The following is a 23,068-nucleotide window of genomic DNA, read 5'->3' as shown; positions in this document are numbered from 1 at the left end:
CTATACTGTTGTGGGTCATCTGGCTAGTTGATGAGTAGCCCTTTTTGGATTTATAGGACAGGCTAAGGAGGCTTTAACTACTTCACTTTCTTCATCCAATCAGTACTAATTTGTATTTAGCACATTTTCTGTCTGGACACAATCCTGTGCAATGTGCTCTAGGATGATTCTGCTTGAGCAAGAGGTTGGACAAGATGACCCACTGTGGTCCCTTCCAGCCTGACCCAGTCTGTGATTGTCCGTACAGAACGGCGCCTGCTCCCGAACCATGACTCTTCAGTGGCCAACAAATGAAACCAGCCAAGGAAAGTGAAGGGTTGGTTCACTGTGTCTGATTCCTAGGTGCATGTTGGCTCCAGCAGCCAAGGGCATCTGACACTGTCTATCAGCTCTAGGAGTTCTGGTGAAAATGGGACTCAAGCCTACTTTTTGCTATTTCTTAAACCCCTACATTCATGCCATGGTTATTTTGTCTGGTCTCAGAAATCTACTCTGTTCTTTCCACATCCACAGTACTCTATGTTTACAACTAAGACTGCTTTGAAAATTATGCTTACCACAGGGAAATACACTTCCTGAGACTAATATTAATTTCTAATTAATATAGAGGATTTTCCTGATTGAATTTTTATATTTAATATATTTTGAGTTTACTAGATTTTGGACAGGTTTCTTAATGGTGTTATTGATTGCATACATTTTTATTTTCCCTTCATTATTCTCTAATACCCAAGAAGGAATGCAGATTGATTATATCTTAGTAAAGACAGTCTAATTTCTCTTATATGATTGTTAGCCATGGAAGATCAATAAATTTTGGCAGGAAAACAAGTGTCTCAGGAAACAAAACTCTAGTAGAGCAAGTAATACATCCAGCTGTTACTAGTCTTTCTCCAAGGATCTTTAAAAATCACAGAAAACATGACATTAAACAGAAATAACTGTTTTCACACAAGATAAACATAGCTTTAGTGTGAATCAACAAATCACTCTAAATTAATGACGTTATTATGTTACACTTTGAATGACAGACATGAAGAAACAGAGATTTTTGAAATGAGTAAGTGTATAATCAAATCTTCTAAACTGTCAAATGCTAACAGTAGACTACATGTCAATTTATAAATGAATGAATACCACATTATATGTTCTCACACCTATTTACACTTAATTACATTGTGCATGGAAAGACAGTAAACATTCTTAAAATTATATCAACAGATACCCAAACTCAGTCATTTACTGACAATTACATACATTACACCAAGACATCTATGGCAAGTCACCAGGACAACCAGATTGCACAGTGGTAAAGTCTTAGAGCATGACTATATGGCATGATTCTGCCATGATTACTTGAGTAGCAATTAATCTAATTTTCTCCCATACACAGATTCTCAACCTTCAAAAGTATGTGCAATCTTCTGTAGAAATATTTGATTCAAACTTCTAAGAAAACTGGTCACAGATAAAAAAAACTATTTAATTATTTTACTGATTTCTCTCTCAGATCCACTGTCAAATTACAACAATCAGAGTACCAATTTGTTTTCGCTGTAGAAAAAAACATTTATATGTCATAAGAATAATTTCAGCAGTACTAGGCAGAGCTTTAACACACACAGATGAATTTACCACAAAGCAAGTAGTGTGCTAAGTGAGAAACAGAAAGCTCTTAATGCTTTTAAAACAGAAAGCAGCCTGCTGTTTAGCCAGAAATGGTACCCATAAATGTACACAACCACACACTCAACAGAGTTGCATGCATTCCTCAGCCGTGTGGAGGAGATGTAGATGACTGTGGGTACACCTGGAAAGTAGGATTCATATGCACAGGAACCAGGCCAAATGTACATTGTGAATTATGGAAATGTCAGTAGTAGAGGAATACCTTCTTTGAATTGGAAAATGATGATTAAACCACTGAATTAAAACTATGGATGAGGGGACAGGGAAAAGTAAGAATGACTTTGTCCTCATGTCATTATAAATGTTAATTCACTTGCATGTCATTTCAAAAAGCATATATTATTTACTCTTGTTTCATCTAAGAAAACAGAAAATGCTGATTTATACCATAAAAATCTGCTTCTTCTATTATACACTTTCATGTATTTTAGGAAATATGCTTCTGTAGGGAGTAAAAAGGAATAAGAAATATAGAAGGCTGCATGCCCTTTGGTGTTGCATACAAATCACTAAAATATATGTATGAGGTGTTGAACTCGAGCTAGGTTTCTAACAAATTCTAAAAACATAGACTGTTAACACTTTACACTTTTATATGAATTTTTAATTGACATCTCAATAACTTTACCATGTGTTTAACATGAAGAAAAATATTACATATCTGTTTATAATGAACTTTTAGCATGAATAACTTTGTATTTTCTTCCAAAACATTTATAAAGGTTTCTCCATAACCCAACTGTTTTTGAATAAAAGTATCTACTTGAAATAGTCTTTCACATAGAGGTTAAGATACTTTCTGGCAGTATCATGAGTTCTTATAATCAATACAAGTGACAGATATTAACAGAAGCAATAAATCACTGCCGAGGAGCATTATTCATAAAACATTTATTATTTATAAAGCACATAATATTCTGTCATTATCTGCTTACACTGCAGATTAGGATAAAGGCACTGTTCTTCAGAAAAAGCTGCATTATGTACAGGCCCACAAACAAGTAAACAAAAATCAGAAATTACTGTGAGTTCTGAAGCAAAGGTACAACCAGAAAGTTACCTTCACATCTGGGGAAATGATAGTTCCAATTTCTGTTGATTCCATGTTGACAAGTGAGAACAGGCTGCCCCCTCAAAACATATCCAGGATAGCATTCAAATGACACTGACTGTCCCACACTGTAATCCGAGTTGACTATATAGCCATTCAGAAAAGGAGGAGGATCGGGACAGTTCTGTAACTCATAAGCTGGAAGAGAACAGAAGTATTTTTATTGCTTGATCAGCTCCCAACGCACTAGGAAGAACACATTTATATAAAATCTGTAATGCATTCAATAATAGGTAAACACTAGAATACCAAGCTGCGGTTTTTCAGAGATTAACACATAACAAGAAATAAATCATCCATTTGGACTGTACAAAAATATTTTAGTAATGAACAACAAAGTCATTAATTCCTTAAAACTTTAAGAAATACAAGATTTTCATAATCCATTGGATTTTTAATATATATTGAAATATGCCCAAAAATAATGTGACCTAAAGAAATGAAAAGAATTAATTAATGACTTTAACACAACAGAGCAACATAAAAATCTAAAAAAAATTACAGATACCTGTGAAGGGAAAGGTCCTTTTAGATATATCACCACGTAAAAATTTGCTTTAATGATTCATCATATTTCATGTTAGGTGCTGTCCTTTGGAGGACATCAAAATATTATTCAATGAAACACATTTAATTCATAAAAAGCAGTGTGGTGAAAATTCAGAGGAAGCTTTCATTAATAACATTTACTAAGATATAAAGATAATGTAAGCAGCTCCAAATGAAGCAATAAAAAGACTGTTTTATAAAAATGTTATGCAGAATTACTTGCAAACAACTTAACATAGATTGGACAGTACGTAATTGCCATTTAAAAAAAACAGTGTTAAAAGGATGAGTGCCCTCCTCTTTTTGAACCCTCAAATTCCAGTTAAGGAATACTTCTGTCAGAAGAAAGTTCAAACAAGAATAATAATACCAGCGTGCTCTGTATCCACACGTGTTGTTAAGTGAAAGCTCTAAAACCAAGGCAAGAGAATAAGATGAACATATTCTTGAACAAAGTATTTTGTTACCTTTTTCAAAGTTAACCTTTACAATATGAACATGTTCATCCTAGAAGTGTATACTTATTATTCTGAAATAGATTATTTAAGCCATTTCAGGAAGACTAAGCTAAACATATATTTTAGATATGCTTAAGTGCTCACTTAAAGTGAAGTTTGTACTTAATTGGTTCACTGAAGTACAACACCTGGCAATAAGTTTTTTAGTCATTGCTAATTACCATCATGCTGTGCAATAAAAAGATTTACATTGAGAGAGCCTTCTTCTTTTCCCTAATTCCTTCAGCGAATCCAGAATTCAGTGTTTGTAATACTAGAAAATTGGAAACGATGCAGTGGTACTAGAAATATTCTGAAATCCTCTAAAAAATCAGATCCCACTTCTCTCAAATAACAAAAAAAATTAAGAAAATAAATTTAAAACCTAAGAATAAAAAAGTAATTGCTACTGGTAGGAAATACAAAAAGGTTTATTTTCCCTAAATTGTGGTTCATTAAATTTTGTACTAAATCTAGTAATGGCTCATTAACCTTTAATGTTACTATTTCTCCTGCTATCATTTGTGTAGTACTAATTCTGATAATATCATTATCAACATCTTTATACAAAACAGAGTAGTAGAAAGATTATTTAAGAATATGGGACTCTGAAGAGTACTGTATCAAGACTGAAATATTAAACTATATAAAAATCTATCTAGCAAATTATAATAGAAATAGAATAGAAATTATTCCAGAAGTTCAGAGGATCTCACAGACTTTTTTAAAGAAGCAGCAATGCATTGCCCAAGTTACAACAACAGTGTTTTGAAACAATGACAGCAAGTATTGGAATATTTCAACTTTGATTGTAGAACCTTCTGAGGAGATGAATACCATCCCTCCTTATTGTTTAACTTGATAAAATACAGTATTCCTAGATTATGTTTTGAAAGTACTTAACAAAGTCTCAGAATTTTTGAAGTTAGTGTTAAAATCAAGTTTCAGGTTAAAAAGAAAATATCTCTCACTGATCTACATAAAAAGATAAGACATGAACCACTCAGGTGAGAGAGGAATCCTGACAGATTTGACAGAGGTGTTCCAGGACTAGAGGAAGTGGTGATTGTGTGTATATATATCAAAAGAGATAATTAGGAAGGTGATGGGATATTAGGGAGTATTGAAACTTGGCGTGACAAAAATTATATGGAATAAGAGGTGAGTATTGTCCTGGTTTCTGCTCGGGAAGAGTTAATTTCTTCTAATTAAAAAAAAAAAAAATTCTCCTGCTTTGGCAGTGAAGTGGTATGCAAAAAAAAAAAAAATAAGGGAAGGAGCATTTCTGGGACAACTGACCAAAGGGATGTTTCATGTTTCATACCACAGACCATCACATCATGCCTGGTATACAAACTGGCAGTAGTTACCCAGAAGGGTGGCTGGTCTGGGTTCAGGAAGGGAGCTCTGGCATCAGCCAGCAGGTGGTAAGGAAGTTGTGGACTGCAATGAGGTCTCTCCTCAATCTCCTTCAAGCTGGACAGACCAAGGGACCTCAGCCACTCCCCATGCAGCTTCACCTCAAAGCCCTTTCACCTTCTTTGTTGCCCTGCCACGGACTCTCCCTAATAGTTTAAAATCTTTCATTTACTGCAATGCCCAAAAGCGAACACAGGACTCGAGGTGAGGCCACTCCAGAGCAGAGCGGGACAATCCCCTCCCTTGCCTGCTGGTGCTGCTGTCCCTGATGCCCCCAGGACAGGGCTGGCCCTTCTGGCTCTCAGGGCATTGCTGGCTCATGTTCACCTTGCCGCTGATCCGGACCCCCAGGTCCCTTTCTGTGGCACTGCTTTCCAGAATCTCTTTCCCCAGCCTGTCTGTACAGCCAGAGTTAGCACATTCCAGGTGAAAAATCCAGCACTTTCCCTCATTGAACTTCCTATGGTTGGTGATTGCCCAATCTTTTAATTCGCTGAGGTTTTTCTGCAGGGCCTCTGTGCCTTCAAGGGTGTCAGCCGCTCTTTCAAGTTTTCTTTTATCTGCCAGCTTTTTTAGTATCCCTTCCAGTGCTGCCTCCAGGTCACCTACAAAGACGTGGTGGGGCACAGGGCCTAAGATGGACTCCAGTGGGACCCCACTAGTGCCAGGTCCCCAGTCTGATGTCACCCCAGTTACTGTCACCCTTTGTGCCCAAAGCATGAGCCAGTTGCTCACTCATCATGAGGTGTGTTTATCCAGCTGTTTGCTGGACATTTTGCCCACAAAGATCCTGTAAGAGACAGTATCAAGAGCTTTCCTGAAATCCAAGAAGATCACATAAACTCACTTCCCATGGTTCACTAAGTGGGTTGTTTTGTCATAAAAAGAAAACCAGGTTTGATAAGCAAGATTTTCCTCTCATGAAGTTGTGCTAGCTGGGACCAATGATTGCACTCTCTTGTGTTTTTCAGTACCTTCCAGAATAAGCTTCCCCACAAGTTTACCAGGCACTGAAATGAGAGTGACAGGCCTGTAGTTTCTGGGGTCCTCCTTCTTGCCCTTCTTGAAAACTGGTACAATGTTGACCAGCTCCAAGTCAGCTGGCACCTCTCCAGACTCCCAAGACTGCTCTAAAATTGACAGAGGTTTTTCAATTACATCAGCCAGCTCTTTGAGGACACTTGGATAAATCCTATCAGGCCCCATAGTTTTGTTAACAGCATCCCTTACTGTCATTTGGACTGTAAATTAAAAAAAAAAAAACCAAAAAAAACAAAGCCTACCTTTTGAAATTCTAGCTACTCTTTATTGAGGAATACATATGCTTTTCGCCTGTTGTACATAAGGCAAACTAAATACACACAGAAATTTTGGGGGTTTGTTCTGGTATTTGTATTTGCAAGAGGAGAACCTGTGCCAAAAGCAGATCACCGTAACTTTGAAGGTCAGTCAGTGAGGGGTGAAAGCACTTGCATATGAGCAGAGTAAAACTGTTTGTTTTGCTATTTGTTATTTCAGAAAAGAAGGTATAAAATTTTAACATAGCCTGCTTGTATTTTCTGGTATAAATTATATAGATGACTCATAAATTATTGGTCAGAGGATCCATGCAACTATGATATTATGATTTACAGGTCATTCAGGAAATGTTTTATAGTTTTGACATAAATATTAATTATATTCTTCTTTGCTCTTTTGATATTTGTAATAACACCTGATTTAACAGAGCAATTCATTATTCAGTAGTCATGACTAACAAATACTGACAACATTTCCTGATGTCATACCTTGCAATAGAAAACTCTTTTTATGAGTGTCATGGCCAAAGATTTGTTTGCTACTGAGCTTTACAAACTGAGATTCCATTTGACTGTAGACAAAAACTCTAGTGAGAGCCTGAAATAAAATGCAAAGGATCTGAGGAAAATATTTCATTCCAATACTAGCAGCAGTCAAATACTTGAATTTTAAAATTATCTCATATAGCTGTTTGCCATTTATTTGTGCAGTATATTTTCCACCGATAAGAAAAGATTGTAAATCACAAAAGAAATTTAATTAATTCTCCATTGCCTTGTTGTTATGGTTCAAATGTATTTGCCATCTTACATAAGCACTAGGGTGACTTATTGGCTTTCCAAGAGCCACATACCTCTGTAACACTTAAACAAGGAAAAAATTGCTTTTCAGAAAAATGGTATCAGCAGGGAATTGAGCATGCAATCACTAAAATGCTAGGAAAGCTCACAATTAACTCAATTAAAACTTTCATTTAGGCTTATTGTACATTCCTCCAGTATTATGATGTGTAAAACTACTGACTCAATAAAAATCCACTTCTCAGACTAGACTGGTCTGCCATGAGTTGTTTTGGAAAGAAACTTTAAAGTTGATCTAGTTCCAACTTCCCTGCCACGGGCATGGACATATTTCAGTAGATCAGATTGCTAAAAGTACCATCTAAACTGAGGATGTTCCATCTAACTGAAGATCTTCAGGATTCACAGCTTTTCTTGTTTCAGTGTCTCACCACCTTCATTTTATGTTCCTTATGTCCAATCTAGATCTACTATATTTTGATTTAAAATTGCTGACCCTTCTAACTAAAGACCTTGGTAAAAAGTCTCTTCTCTTATTTTTAAAAAGACCCTCTTGAATACTGAAAGGCCACAACAAGGACTTCCTGAAACCTTCTCAATTGGGGTGAACTCCGACTCTGTCAGCCTTCCTTCACAGAAGATGTGCTCCAGCCTGCTGTTTGTCCCTCTGCACCAACTCTAACAGAGCCCTGCCTCCCGTGCTTGAGGCACCAGAGCTGAATGCAGAGCTCCAGGTGGAGTCTCAAGAGAGCGGAACAGAGGGAGAGAATCACCCCCCTTGATGGCCATGCCTCTTTTTATGGAAGCCCAGGATGCAGAATGCTGGAGCACAGGATAGGCCTGGCAATCTGGAAGCTCAGTTTATTGTTGTAGGCACCAAAGAACATCGTCTTTACAGATGCTGTGACTCAGGACTAGAATCACGAAACATAATTCATGATTTAGAAAATAATTTGTTACAAGGCCCTCAAAAGATTGTGTTTTATTTCCTTTAGCATTCCTGCCTTAGGACATAATTTGAAACCATTTTAAAAATACAGTAACTTTTCAACAATCCCTTTTTCATTCCATGACTCCTAAGACTCAGAAGCTCCATCATTATTTTTTTTTCCAGTTAAATGTCATCAGATTTAACACCTTTAAATCATGTTTTGTGTGTGCATGAGTGTTTGGGGAAGAAAGGGATGGCAATTAGGACATTTTTCTGTGTATTTTCTGGAACATATTGCTCAAACTCTCAAATACATGAGAGTAAGATTCTTACTTAGTGTTCATCTTTATCTTATATTGAAATTCAGAGCAGACTGAAAATAGTCTTACAGTTCCAATAATAGGAACTAAGACTTCCACAGAAAAAAAAAATACAAGTCAAAAATTTATTCTGCTTCCCTTAAAGAAGCTCTAGTCCTAAAGGGAAAGTTATGTGGAAAAAAAAAAAAGATGTTCCATAAATATTAAAAGCTGAGGTAACATTAATATAGACAGGAATTAAAACCTACAAATATTTCTTATGAACCATTAGACTGTGTTCTTCTGTGCACTGAATTCTGTTACGAATCCCTCAAAGGCCATAAAAGCTATTTATTTCTTCTGACCTGGCATAACAGCTTGCCAATCAGATTTCTGTGACTGTTCTTCTCAGACCTAGTGTATAGAGACTATTTATATCTCAGGTTTGACATATATGGGGGTTTCAGAACCTCAAGATCACCAGTCAAATGATATGTAGAAATGTTCTCTAAAGCATTTGTGGTTGTTTCCTCTTCGCTGTTTTACACAGGTGGCAAAACTGCAACACTCATAACAAAAGGCAGTCATTCTCAAAGCTTCTATTTTTTTTAACTAAACACTACAACACTTATTTCAACAGTAGAAAAATGTAATTAAACTTAAATCTTGCTCTTTAAAAAATCAGGACTTTGAAAGTCCTTTCATTATCTTGAAAAAAAAATTTCTAATTTCTTTCAGTAATTCAACAGGCAATCCCTGTGAACTTCCTTCTTGCTGCAAGTGAAGCAAAAGGTTCCACAACACACAGAAATTTAGCAATCCATCTTAATTCAATGGAATGCCCACCATTCCCAATGCATTGCAATTGCAAAGCTGAAGGGAAAAGAGAACATGAAAATACCAGAGCATAAACCAATAAGAATCTGATCAGCAATGGTACTGAGAGCTGTAATTTCCCCAGGGCTCTGCTAAGGAGACAAAGCTTTTTTAATGCATTCAGAATCACACAGTACCTAAGTGATTTAGGTTATATTTTCAAATCCTGTGCTGTGAGAATTCATGGGCTCAAGGACAAGCAGTAGATATCTACAAGTATGGATAGAAAATATTTTACAGTTCTCAGTGTGCATTCACTATTTTTCTTCCCAAAAATAATGGGTTCAGAGTACAATCCCAAGCTATATTAAGATTCCATCTCATAACCATTTTTCTGCCTTCAGAAAATCAGTAGAAAAGTTTAGAAATAGCACTAGTAGTTTCATAATTCACTCTACAATGTTCATATTCTTTACTTTCCCATGAGATGAGGGATTATCAAAAAACCTTATCCTTCATAAAATGCTAAGATCTCTAGAAAACTTCTTTTCTTTATAGCATGCAAGCTTGATTGAATAAGCATAGTCATCACCCACCTCTCTCTATTTTTAGATTGGTATCTACAAAAAAGGTGTTTACCTAGCAAAAAAAGTCTGCTACCTCAGTGCCATTGAGTATTGTATTCTGGTTAGCAGAAAATTATTTCCACTTAAAAACATCAGTCCTTGAATTAAACTGAGTTTATTACCATACAGTAAAAACCCTGAATTTAATCATAAATCTCTTTTAGTGTAATTTAAATACAACATATCAGATTAGAATTAAGGTATGCAAGTTTTTGGGCACTCCTAATATGTAACACATTCACTAAAATGCAACAAATTCACTAACTAGAATAGATTTAGCAAATGTGACTGTAACTATGGATTCTTTTTTTCTACTCTTCTTTTTTTAAGGGTAAATTAAATTAATTTCACTATTAGAAAAGTAATGCTTTTTTTCGTTTATAAAACTTTTTACTTTTTTCCCCCAATTATAGTATATTAGGACATCCTAAAATGAGATAAATCAGAAGCAATCTGAATAAAAACATCTGGTTAAATGTATAAAGATATCAGGAGCTCAGCTCCATTTGCTTCGCTGTGCAAATTTATTTATAGAAATGACAAAAGTGGACAACTTAACTGTGTGAGCATCAATTGGACTAAAAATAAACTCTTAGCTTTCCATATATAACAGTACTCCTTTTGCCCATAAGAAGAGTTTGAATGTGACACCCATACCAATCTCTCATATTTTATTTCCCTCCCACATTTATATACCATGAATAGCAGTTAGGGAAGACATTGCATATTAAATTGAGTTGTGACAAAGAATATTCTGACTTGGTAGACAGCAAGCCAAACTGAATTGGTGCTATGCTCTGTCAGTAAATAAATTGGGAATGTACAATAGGGTGGGTGAGGACACGACTAGAGAGATGACCTGAACTAATAAGAGATTGTTCGTACCATAAAAAATCATGTTCAGCAACAAAAGAGAAAAGAGGGGGACTAGAGACATTAGGCATCTTTGGCTGGGCATCAGTCTGCCTGTGGGAGGTGGAGAATGGTTGCCTTTGCATCACTTTTATTTTCTTCCTCTCTTCTTCACCTTATCCTTCACCAGTTAAACAATGTTTTTTATCTTTGTCTCCAAGATCTCTTGCTTTTAGTATTCCTTTCTTCTTCCCCAATCCCACTGGGGTGGGTAGGAGGTGAGCAAGTGGTTATGTGGTGTTTAACTGCCCAATACAGTAAAACCCCAACACATAATTAAGTTACCTAGATTAAGATCCTAGAATAAGGTGGCATGAATTCCCTCACAGATATCCAAAAATTAAACCAGCCATTCCATTATGTTAAATTGTTCAGCTCCTGTAATAGTGCTCAACTGTTGACAGTAAGACTATTTTAACAGTTCAAAAATATGCACAAACTAATGATGTTTTATTGTCATTAGTGGGAAAAAAACAAGCAACAAACAATGAAGATAAAGAGAAATAGTAAATGATCACAAAAAGTTCACATTTTCAAATGCTGATTATATGCATTTGAAAATGGATATAGAATGTACTATCTGGTGCTTTTTCATTTCCTGGAAATTTTCGCAGGAGTCTAAACTGCAAATACATAACATAGTGAATTATAAATCTTTTCATCTGAATATTTACAATGACTTACTGTTACATTAGTCATGGAAAGATTATATAAATAGGAAAACAAGACAGTGAATACTAGAAGCATGAATTGGTAACAGTACAACTTAGTAGAATGGAAAGGGTTATCAGCTTATCATGTGTGACCTTTGGCAAATAATATCACCTTCTTCTCAGGCTTTTACATCAATAGAACAAAGATTCCAGCTCAAGATAATTTAAGTTTTAAAAATTCCAACTTATTTATTAAACAATCTATAGATTTTAAAATGCTATATAATATATACAAAACATATAAAGATCATTGTGCTAATTCATCCTTACCTTGGTAAGTCAGCTTAAATCCTTGCCTGTTTTCTGAGTGATCACTATAAAAATGGACAAGTGTTTCATGAGTAGTACTTAGCAAGGGAGATGGGAGTTCCATTCCACTAAACTGGCCAATCATAGAACTGGTGTGGTGAGGCCCATTCTGAATTTCAAGGAAATCATGATTTGCTTCAGTGGAGAAATTCAGAAACTGAATGTGTGCACCTGTAGCATTGAGAAAGGAAGAAAAACTTTATAACTCGATGTTGCTTAATAGTAAAGCATGCAAATAAAAATAAAATTATAATAGTTCTTATATTATTACTATATTTATACTTTAGTCACTATTTAAAGTGGGGATGCTTGAGTTAAAGAAATTGCTGAAAGAATTAAAAGAGCTGGAGTTTCTAATATTTTTTGTTATCCATAAATATTATAATCACACTTGAAGGGACAAATAAAAGTAAGCCATAAAGTCACAAAGTCAACAGAGGGATTTTTCATATTTCTAAACCAATCAACAGAAAGACTCATGGGAGGGGCAAATCACAAATCCTGCTGTACCATGGTATGGCTGGGGCTCTGCCATCCCAAGTGCATCCCTGTAGCTGCGCCAAGGCCTCTCCCAGAGGCTCAGGATCAGCTAGGTCACCTACAGAGCGAATTTTCTGAGGAAGTTTACCTACCTAGTTCCAGCTATCTGCTCTGCCTCGTTTTTCCTGCTCTGGACCACCTTTATTTGTTTCCTTTTCCCTCTAGCTTGGGCCAGCATGTCTTTGGAGCCATTTTACCCCATATGCAGCTTTATAAGATGCACTTGACTCCAGGTTGGAGACAGGGACTTCAGACAATTTACCACAGACCCTCTCCAGGAATCAGGTGCTTGAACAAGGCTTTTCAGTATTCAAAATATGCAGAACAGTTGGAAGTAAAAGCAAAATCTCATGGGAAGAGCTGTTTTGCAGCTATGGCACTACTTCCTCTGGACTAAGGACCTGAAATCCAGTCTGAAACTATGCATATGTATCATATCAAAACAAAAATGAGAGATGAATCCCTGGTTTGGAGACCTAGTGCCAAGTAACTTGCAACTGCACTTTTTGGGCCTAACTTTGGTTGGTAGACTATGAAGAAGCAGCTGTAACATAAAAAAACAGAATTACTGAATGAGCTAGCAAAGGAGTGTGGAAACAGTCGATGCCTTAACTGTGCTTGACATTCTTACTTAGCAGTAGAGACATATTCTTCATTGCACAAGAGAGCATTATAGATTAATTACCAAAGTAATAGATTACCGGGGTAATGCACTCAGTCTTGTTTATAGCTGATTTCTTCACCTCTGTGGTTTAAGATTGTATCAATGGTATAAAAAAGAGGGTTTTTTCCTACAAGTGAAATTAAATAAGCTACTGAATAAACTGGGTTTTATAGAACACTTGTTAAAGTATGGGATATTTAATTCTAGTGCCTTCTCTGACCTGTGCAAAGTGAGAATTATGAAAAGAAATATTTCAGCTGCTGAATAACAACACTTTATACAGCACCATCAATAGAGAGGTACACACCAAACATATCAGAGTGATAACATCAGCCATCTCTGTATGAAGTTTGAGATGGCTAGTCTAACTTGAATGGAGTCACTAATTTTCAAATGCCCTCAGGATTTGAGATGAGTTAGGGCACCAAGCAGCCCGGAAACATCTTGACTTCAATATCAGTAGCTAGCGATTTTCAACAGAGACTGGATGTCAGCACCATAGAAATGATAAAGAATTGAGCAGCCGCTTAACATTATACCTAAATTGCAAAAATGACAAGCAGGTAATCAAATCTGGCATACTTGCATAGAGCCCAAACATTGTTTATGTATTTGAATAAAAGTAATCTACTGTTATGAATTATTCTCTGATAAGCCATGGAGTACCTTTAAAATTGAATTCTAATTTAATTTCTGAGAAGGAAGTTTTATGTATAGTTGTATGTATTCAGTATAGAACAGCTTTGTGTTTTAAAGGTATGAAAGTAGGTCTAAAGGTAATTAAAAAAAAAAGACTTTCTAAAGCAGTTTCAAATGTGTTAATTTCAATTAGAGAACACACTGTATGTGTCCCCTCAAGCCTTAAATCCAAGTCTATACAATTTGTAAATGTCAATTTAATATGTCACAGAAGAATTTTTCTACACTAAGCAATTTCTTACATAAAATTACATGGAATAAACCTGATAGCTACAGAAAATAAATAATTATCTGGTCAAACTATAAATATATTACTTTCTGCTTGAATCTCAACAGCACTTCCTCTCTCACTTGAATGTACTCTGAATAATGAAAATTCCAAGCTGAGGTAATTGTTTTTATAAATGCTAATTAATTCACAGCGACAAAAGATCATTTTAAAATCACAACAACTCACTTGAAAAATATATATTTTCTATTTTAAAATATTTGGATTTTAGTAATGTCTTCTTTTACATGACATATATTTTCATGTCATGAAGAAAGCACTATATTTGGGGCACATTTAGCTCCCACAATTTTATTGTTATTTGTTTAAGCACAAAGGTTTTTTTGAAACAATAGAATATATGTAAACAAATAGCTTTTCAGTACACAAGCTTGTACTTCTAATTAAAATAATATCCAAGTAGAAGTAATTTGGGAAAGATCACATCAATTACAATTTTTAAACTTGATATAAAGATATTATATGTGAATTCTGTGACAAATACTTGGGAAAAATATCACTCATGGAATTTGGTGGTAAAAAACATTCTTTGTAGTATTTTTAAAGGCAATGATAGATAAGTGCTATAAACACCTTGCATGTGTTAAAACCCTTACTAAACAAAACTATTGTCTTTTCTATTTATAGAATTACCATCACCAGAGGCCTTCAGAGATGTGAGAGAAGTAATAACAGGAGACAAGATGCTCTAGTGCAATTAATTAATGAAACATTTTCTACATGGAAAAGAGTAACTCTGAGACATGTGAAGGACTATTTTTCAAAGGCAGTATTGTAATTACCTAATTAGGATGACATTGCTTATATTTCCCACAAATGTAGCTGGAGAATGTCCATACTAGTGAAGGGTGTACTGCCTGTGGTTCTCCTACATCTGTAAGGATATCTAAGGCTACTAAAGCTATCCATAATTATGCTGGATCAGTTTTACCAGGTGTTCACTGATAAAGGGCACTATTCTAAACAGCAGCAAAGTATTTCTTACAGATTAACTTAGTAAAATACTATGAAAGTAGCACATCTCACTATAAAAACCCCTCTTACGAATTCAAAAGGAGAATATGGAAAATAAAGTCATTTCCTCAAATAGGGGATAGTAAATTTAGTAATGATTTTTTTAAATTATTTTTCTTATTGAGCATTGGCATTGAATTTCCTCTTTCAGTTCTGATAATGACAGAAGACTGTGTTTTGTACATGAACTTACAGATTCCTTATTATTTGTGATTACCTTCTCACTATAGTCATTACTTATTTGTGAATATATTTTTGTATTACAATAATTTTAATGTATTAAACTAGTCTTAGTTGACAACTATAATCTAGGATTTAGAATAGAGTTTGAGAGTGCTTTTAACCAAATTCATATTTCTAGAAGTCAGGTTTTGTCTATTTTTATAGAATATAAAAAACTATTTTAAAAGTCACCTGGAGAATAAAAGACCATTATTTAATTTAGAAGTCAAAATATTTATTGCATCTGATATATCTTCATGCCACAGATCTCATTTACTTTGGAATCAGTTTTTGAGACAGGCTGAGTTAATAACAAGTTGGTCTGGCAAAGACACATTTTAAAATTGCCAACCATTTTCATTTCAGATATAGCAAATAATTATGTAGGGGTTCACAATACATCCACTGGATAAAATCAACTTTATATTGGAAGTAAAATATTTATATTAATATAATATTTTTATATATATACATATATATATATATATATATATATATATATATATATTTTTTTTTTTTTAATCTCATGGTTACAAATAATTGATCTTCCAATGTTAGTTTACTTACCATATCCAATAGGCAATAAAATTTTCCATGTACAATCTAAGTTACTAGGGTAATTTCCAGGAAAACCTGGGCTCAGGATCACCCCAGCCATATTGGTCAGTGTTCCACCACATTTAGCTATTAAAAACAAAAAGAAAATCACAGTATTTTTATTAATATTATTTCTTAGTATTTGAAATATGCTTAATTCAAAATGGATTTTTCATTTTGTTCCCATGACCCAAAAGCAGTAAAATTTATCATAGTCAAAACACTCCTTGTGAAGGAGGGAAAAAAAAAGGATGCAATTTAGAGCAAAATCTTTACTTAAGGTGATATGTTCAGTGTAATATAACTGCAAATGTGTAGTTGCACATATAGACCAGGCAACCCATTGTGTCAGCTTGGCAATTACTGTTAAAAAGGTCTGGCGCTATGTTGAGATATGTTTCACAATCAGATAAACAAATCTGGAATTAAACTGAATTATGATCTCAAATCATGATGCAGCAACAAATCTATTACTCAATATAACCAAGAATACACTTGCATTTAAAAGCAAGCAAGGAAAAAAAAAACCTATCACAGTTTTTGCTTTAATTCAGAAAGAAAATAGACTTGCTGCATAACAGAATAATTATTTACTTTCTATTGTTATGCTTCTATTCAGCAAATTCACATATTTGGAAATTGAAAACCCATTTGCATCATTTGGGATGATACTAAGCTAACACATAAATACATGAAGCATCCTCCAATAAAGTGGCTAAGTTTACACATATGCTAGGACACAAATATGAAGTAAGAACAACTTCAAGAAATCAAATTAAAATATTGCAATTTTATATTTACTATTTGAGGATAAGGCCTGTGAGTCTCCAGGTCAGGCATTACATTGACACATGATCTGATAACACAGTTGTGATACTGTGATACTGTCGTAATAATCGTATTGATTTTGGCTTGCATTCTATAAAAATTAATATTTTAAGTGTTAGAGGTGAGAGAAGGAGGAGAGTTATGTTTTAAGCTCAATGTTTTCAAGAAGGGACTATATTTATCACGCAAGGTGAAACATAGGATTACCATGAAAAGACAAGAAAGAACAGAAGTGTCCAAAATCCAAAACACCCATCCTTGAATACATTTTCCATTTCTAAAACTGATTGGAAAGAAATGCACTACCTTCGTATCAATCTAAATCGACTCCTTCTGTAGAAGTTGGCAATACAAAATAACGCATGGGCTCAACTTGACAAGGAAACTATTCCACATTAGTGTTGTACAGTGTCATAACAATATTTTGAATTCTTCTTAGATATGAAACTATATAGGAACAGCTTTTGATAATTGAGTATTAAAATTAAAAGCATTCACTGAGGAATATATTTCAAAGCTAAAGTGACAGTACATTATGATGGACATGTGCTTCCCACTCCTCACTTCCTATTTTTTCTTGAACTAAGCATACCAAAACACAGCAGAATCTTGACTCTCTTAAATTCTGTCTAATCAAGAAAAAGTACTGCAGATGATTATTTTCTATACACAGAAAACTCAGATCTGTTTGGCTAAGGTCTAAATGTACTAAGAGGAAAATGCTTTTTAGCTTTACTTTTGAACTCAGCATAATTTAACAGCTTTCTCAGATGAAAAGAGCCAGTCTTTCCTGGATCCCTGGAACTCCTTTTCATTCCACCACTCCGGAAGGCTTGGCTTCAGAGCTGCTCTCCACTGCCTGCTTCTTTAGGAAATCTTCTAGGTGCCCTGCATGAACTGCCTAAGTTTTCCAATCTGAGTACACTGTAAAAGGAATCTCTTAATGCCATGAGGAAGATTTAGTCTGATTCAAAGCAGATTATTCAGGAAAAGCAAAACAATGGTTAACATATGGGTTTCCGCATTTGCCCACTCTCACAATATTTTTTAAAAATAGCATTTAACCATTTATAGACAAAAATATTATCTTTTTTTTTTCCATATTTCATAGATACAAATGGAAACTCAAAAAAGTTTTGATTTAGGCAGAATTAAGTTGAGGAACAATGGGCATGACAAGGTCAGGAGTTTCTTGTGACTGATAGTCAGAAAACTGAAAACAGGTTTCCATACCAATGCAGAGAGGAGATGGATAGTTCCAGCGTCGAACTGTTCCTGGCATACAAGAAATATGAGAACGGCCCTGTTTGGAAAGGGCAAAATATCAGATTACAGATACTCATTTATGGGACTTTCCTGAGAGACAGAGCTACACAGGACCTCCTGGATAATCTAATTAATATATGTTCTTATTTCAGCCAACTACATAATAATTGCTTGAATGAAACTCTATTTTCAAATAGTTAAGGTTTTATGTTCTTATTTTTCTCTTGGATAAATGTTCTAAAACATCTTTCCTCTGGTATCTTGAAAATTTCTTAAAAGTAGAAGCAGCTATGTGCTCTCATCTGATTAGTACACTGCCTGTTTCCATTCCAGCCTGTTCCATCTGCAGTGCAAGCACAGTGGTTGAGTTTTATGCTGCAACCTGCAGTGAATCAACCATTGCTCTGCGTGATTACTACGGACACGGACAGGAATTTGTTCCTCATCTGCTTACTACAGATGTTCTATGTGGACCATGCCAAGACTGCCATCAACAAACAGCAGCAGGCCTTGACCTCTCACATGGCCTCACAACACGACCCACTGCATTCATGCAACACCTTGGCAGACAGCTGTAGAAATACAAGTGCCTCTTTATACAGCTGTCATGTTTCATTTACTCTGTCTATTTTTAAGAAAAATCACAGGAACCAAGCAGACTCATGTGATGGCAGGAAGTAAATCAAGGCATGGCTGTAGCTTGCACAGTCTAGTCCCACATACCTCAGGGGGAATGCCTAGGAGCAAAATGCTCCCATCTTTGTTTTCCCTAGGAACAGTTCAAACCATTAACAGTAGCAGAAAAAATCTTGTTTTTTGTCAATTCTGTCCTTTGAGATACTCAGGTTATGCATTCTGCTGCTGAAATGCAAAAGCTGAATAAACTGGCAGGAGTGAGAGAAACGGATACAAAGATTGAGACGCAGGACTGAGAACAGGGTTTAGTTTCTGTTTTGATCATTTGGATATACAAACTCGTGCTAGTCACCTAACATCCTGAGCTTATTTTGATCAGGTGTATTATGAGTCTAAAATTTTGTAAGGCAGCGCATCTTATCAATATAATATGACGATTGATTTAAATATTATTTGTCCATAGCAATCATAATCTCATAAAAATAAGAAAAAGAATGAATAGGTAAACTGCAGTAAAAGAAAATCCATTTGATGACATTTCTTCCACACCATTTGGAATGTTTACACTCTACCTTGAATAAACTTCGTATAGAACTGCATGGAATAAAACTCCTTTAATTAATCATTTAGTTAAGTATATTTAGGCAATCACGTTCTGAAAGCCAAAATAAAGACATACAGAAAATTACTTGGAAGGAAAAAAGGATCAGTTTTCACTACAATAATGAAAAATAAATTAGTCTTTTTCTTCTAAAAACACTCCAAATTGATAATTCAATAAAAATATTTTTTTAAAAGCTACATTTCTAAAGGAAAATAAGTGCATGCACTTACTGTGTCATCTTAGTTATTTGCAAAATGGATGAAGATTTGAATAATTTAATTAATGCAATATTCCTTGTTTCACTTTCTAGTCTTCCAAGATTGCATTATTTTATTTTATTCTCTTTTTCTAGTTTTCTGTGATTGCATTTCTCTGATGTGAATTAAGGGGAGAAGATGAAATTTAAGTAGCACAGTCAGGAAAAACATTAAATAGCCTATAAAGGATCTTTTGAAAAATAAAATTAAATGATTCCTCTAGCTTCAAGCCTCTTTCCAACAAGAGCACACTCTGATTTCAGTCTTTTAAAATTCCCTCCTGTGGGGAGACACTTCATCCTACAGCTAGCAATTACATTTCTTATGCATCTCCAGGTAGTAGTTTGAGCTCTATGACTTTTCTGGTAAGTCTCAATTATAAACTAATCCACAGCTGATTGTTATTGCTAGCTGTGAATATGTTCTCTAAAGATTGAGGATGAATTCACAGCTAAAGAGAAAAAAAAATTATAAAAAGTTATGCTGGTCTATATTTGTTGAATATAAAACATACTGTGCCTCATTGAACACTATTTTCATTATTATTTCTCTTTAATTTGGATCCTATTTTACTTGTCCTGTCTGACTAACATGCTATATATATATATACACATATGAACTTTCTTACAGCAGAGTCCATACAGCATAGCAATTTTTATCAATATTTTGAAAATATTCAAACTATTTTCTACTGAATTTGGATATTGAAGATCTTTGTTTTACACTTTGAACAAGCTCATAAAACTAGGTTTTACATATGTCAGCTTCCACAGCTAGTATTAAAATTTTAGATTATTGAAAAAGAGGTTTACATTTGGAATATACACAGTTAAGGAACAATATGCTATGAAATTTTAAGAAAGTATTTAATAATAGAATCCCTGTAAGTATATAGAAAAAGTCCAGTTAGTCATATGAGAGGGCTACAGAGAAGAGCTGCCCACAGACAAAAGACATTATATCGTTTTGTGGTAGTGATATACACAGTGCACTGAAATTTAGCTTTAATACAGATGAGAGTTTTTTTGTGTGCAGCTCTCCTCCTAAAAAATGCATCATAATTTTATAATAATACCGTATTTATGAACTTGGATTCTGATTGTTTTTGTAAGTAAGAGTACATCCAAAGCATCAAGCCAGGTCTAACAATGATTATCTTCAAAATTTTCCTGTACTTATTCCAATCACTTCTGAAGTATTCCTATCCTACTGTTATCACTCCACATCAGTGTTTCACCAGTACTACTTTAAGTATAGACAGAATATTTGATCATGCTGTATCTTGAGCATGTATCCATTTCTAATCCATGTAATTAAAAACTGAATAATGATGCCCTTTTTCAATATGCAAGATTTAGATATTTCTAAAAGTTGAAAAAGGTAGGGATAAAAGAGTCTGCAGTATGATGGGCAATACAAGTAGAGATCAACCCAATAAATCTAAGCAGTTTCAAGTTTGATACCTGTGTTAACCTTTTGATATTGCTGATGAAGAATGATACTTTAAGAGTAAAGTTCCTGTTCTAACACGAAACCTTAGTATGGATCAGTCCTTGGAGGAGTAAGGCTGATTATCTCTAGTGTCACAATAAAAATCTGAACAGCTGATTGAGATTAGATGGCTGGTTTTTATATTAAATTAATTGTGTTATATGGAGATCATTTCCCATCTCCGTAGGAAACCATTAGTATAGGCTTAGTTTTTTCACTTATTTCCTATGCTATAAGCTTAGCCATAAATCAGATGTTTACCTAAATATATTTCAGTCATAACAGCTCAGAAGCAGCGACCAGGATCACAGCAATGAGGAACTAAACAGACACCTCTTGCCAATTATATGAAAAGCAATTATATAGCAGCCTAGATAAATAAATCTCCCAAAAGGAAGAAACACAGCACTCTATAGTATAGTACTATAAAAATTTTCTAGAGAAAACATTTTCTCCATGTTATTTCAGTGTCCATTTTGATGGCCTTTACTGCTCAATGGTATGTTGATGATCTAAGACAAAATTTCCCAGCCCAGATTTACTGAGGGACAGAAATGCCACACATTTGTAGCTTTATAATTTGGGAGCACTCACATAGGCTCCACCTAAATCACCCCTGTGTACACACTACAGACTCTTCATTAGAATATGTTTTGGACCAGTCTCTTGGCATTTTATTCCTGGCAATCATTCCACAGTGTATTATTCCAAGAAAAAAAGAAAGAAAGAAATACCTGTAATGTATATCCTGGCTCACACTGAAATGACAAAACATCATTCACCATATATCTATCTCCTGATTTGATCCCATTGCTAGGAATTACTGGTTCTGGACAGGCAGCAAGACCTACAGCTGGAAAAAGTAAAGGCAAAGATTGAAAAAAACATAGATAAGTGGACAGCAGGTCTTCACTGATATTCTCTGCCTTAATGAATTATTTACACAGAATTATGGGTATTTAAGAAAACATTAATTAAGAATTAATTTCAACAATAAACTGAAATTTTGTTGAAAACACAGAAGTTTTCACAACTGTTCGACAGAATATGAGTGGTATGGCTGAAGCACAGAGATTATACACTGTGACCAATTACCAGGTCACATTGCTATGACACACTACACAGTTTTATAGTCTCCAAAGCAGTATTATGATTTTAGCTTGTTAAAAATCATAGGTTTTATTTGTTTGCTCATTTTGCTTTACTGGGGTTTTTTAGTCCTTTTTTATCCTTGTGAAGGTAGTGGAGAGAGAAAAATGGAATACATTTTATGCATATTCTCTCTTTTCAACAATAAATGAGCAGAATTTATTGGTGGTTCCTTATTTTTAGGCAACTCCATGGACTATAAAGACATTTAGACATTGAAATTTAGTACTTTAATCCAAAACTCAGTATTTCCATAGGTGTCACTGGATAGTCTGTTCTTAATTGTTTTTAAGCCAGGTGTGAGAAAACAAAAGATTAGTTTAACAAAGATTCTCCATTATTAGCAATTTCTTAAATTTGGTCACCTAATTTGGCAACCTAAAGTACAAAATTCTGCTTTTTGTCAAGTGCGTATCATTGTTTTGCCTTGTGTGCTATCTAAGGAGTTTGCTAGTCAACACTACTGAAAATTAAATATCAACTTTTCCAAGTGAAAATACTGCAAATGAACAAGACAGTTGACAAACGGGAGAGTAGATTAAGTAATTCTGTGCTTTTAAGATTTTTCTTGCAAACACAAGGACCAGAAGAAGCAATTTGTAAGTTCATGGTCTGACAACAGAATCTCATTTCCTTCATGTGAAAGACCTTTTATGAAGTCAAATATCAGTCTTAAATACAATTTTAATTGTTAAATATTTGTTTGAGAAAATTACTCCTGAAACATTATTATGTTGTTTTTTATGTTTTATGAGGATATGATCCATAGAAGCCAAGAATGGAATTTCCATAATGTGTGAGAAGATATTTTGAGAATTGATTAGCACAAAATTCTGTAAAAA

At 34.5% G+C, this 23,068-nt stretch overlaps 1 protein-coding gene across 2 annotated transcripts in view; it reads right to left on the bottom strand.

Annotated features, from left to right (window-relative positions):
- The window catches only part of CSMD1 (CUB and Sushi multiple domains 1), a 1,060,835-nt gene that overhangs the window by 109,346 nt on the left and 928,421 nt on the right, over positions 1-23,068 (bottom strand). For both annotated transcript variants that reach the window (XM_063150718.1, XM_063150717.1), the window contains exons 38-42: positions 21,812-21,930; positions 18,057-18,126; positions 15,966-16,082; positions 11,932-12,141; positions 2,750-2,938 (exon numbers count right to left, since the gene is read on the bottom strand). In XM_063150718.1, the coding sequence (XP_063006788.1) occupies positions 2,750-2,938; positions 11,932-12,141; positions 15,966-16,082; positions 18,057-18,126; positions 21,812-21,930 (705 nt within the window). The remainder of the gene's footprint in view (positions 1-2,749; positions 2,939-11,931; positions 12,142-15,965; positions 16,083-18,056; positions 18,127-21,811; positions 21,931-23,068) is intronic.

The sequence above is a fragment of the Melospiza melodia genome, chromosome 3 (assembly GCF_035770615.1).
Source record: "Melospiza melodia melodia isolate bMelMel2 chromosome 3, bMelMel2.pri, whole genome shotgun sequence".
Taxonomy (NCBI): Eukaryota; Metazoa; Chordata; class Aves; order Passeriformes; family Passerellidae; genus Melospiza; species Melospiza melodia.
This window is presented reverse-complemented; position numbering and strand designations above follow the sequence as displayed.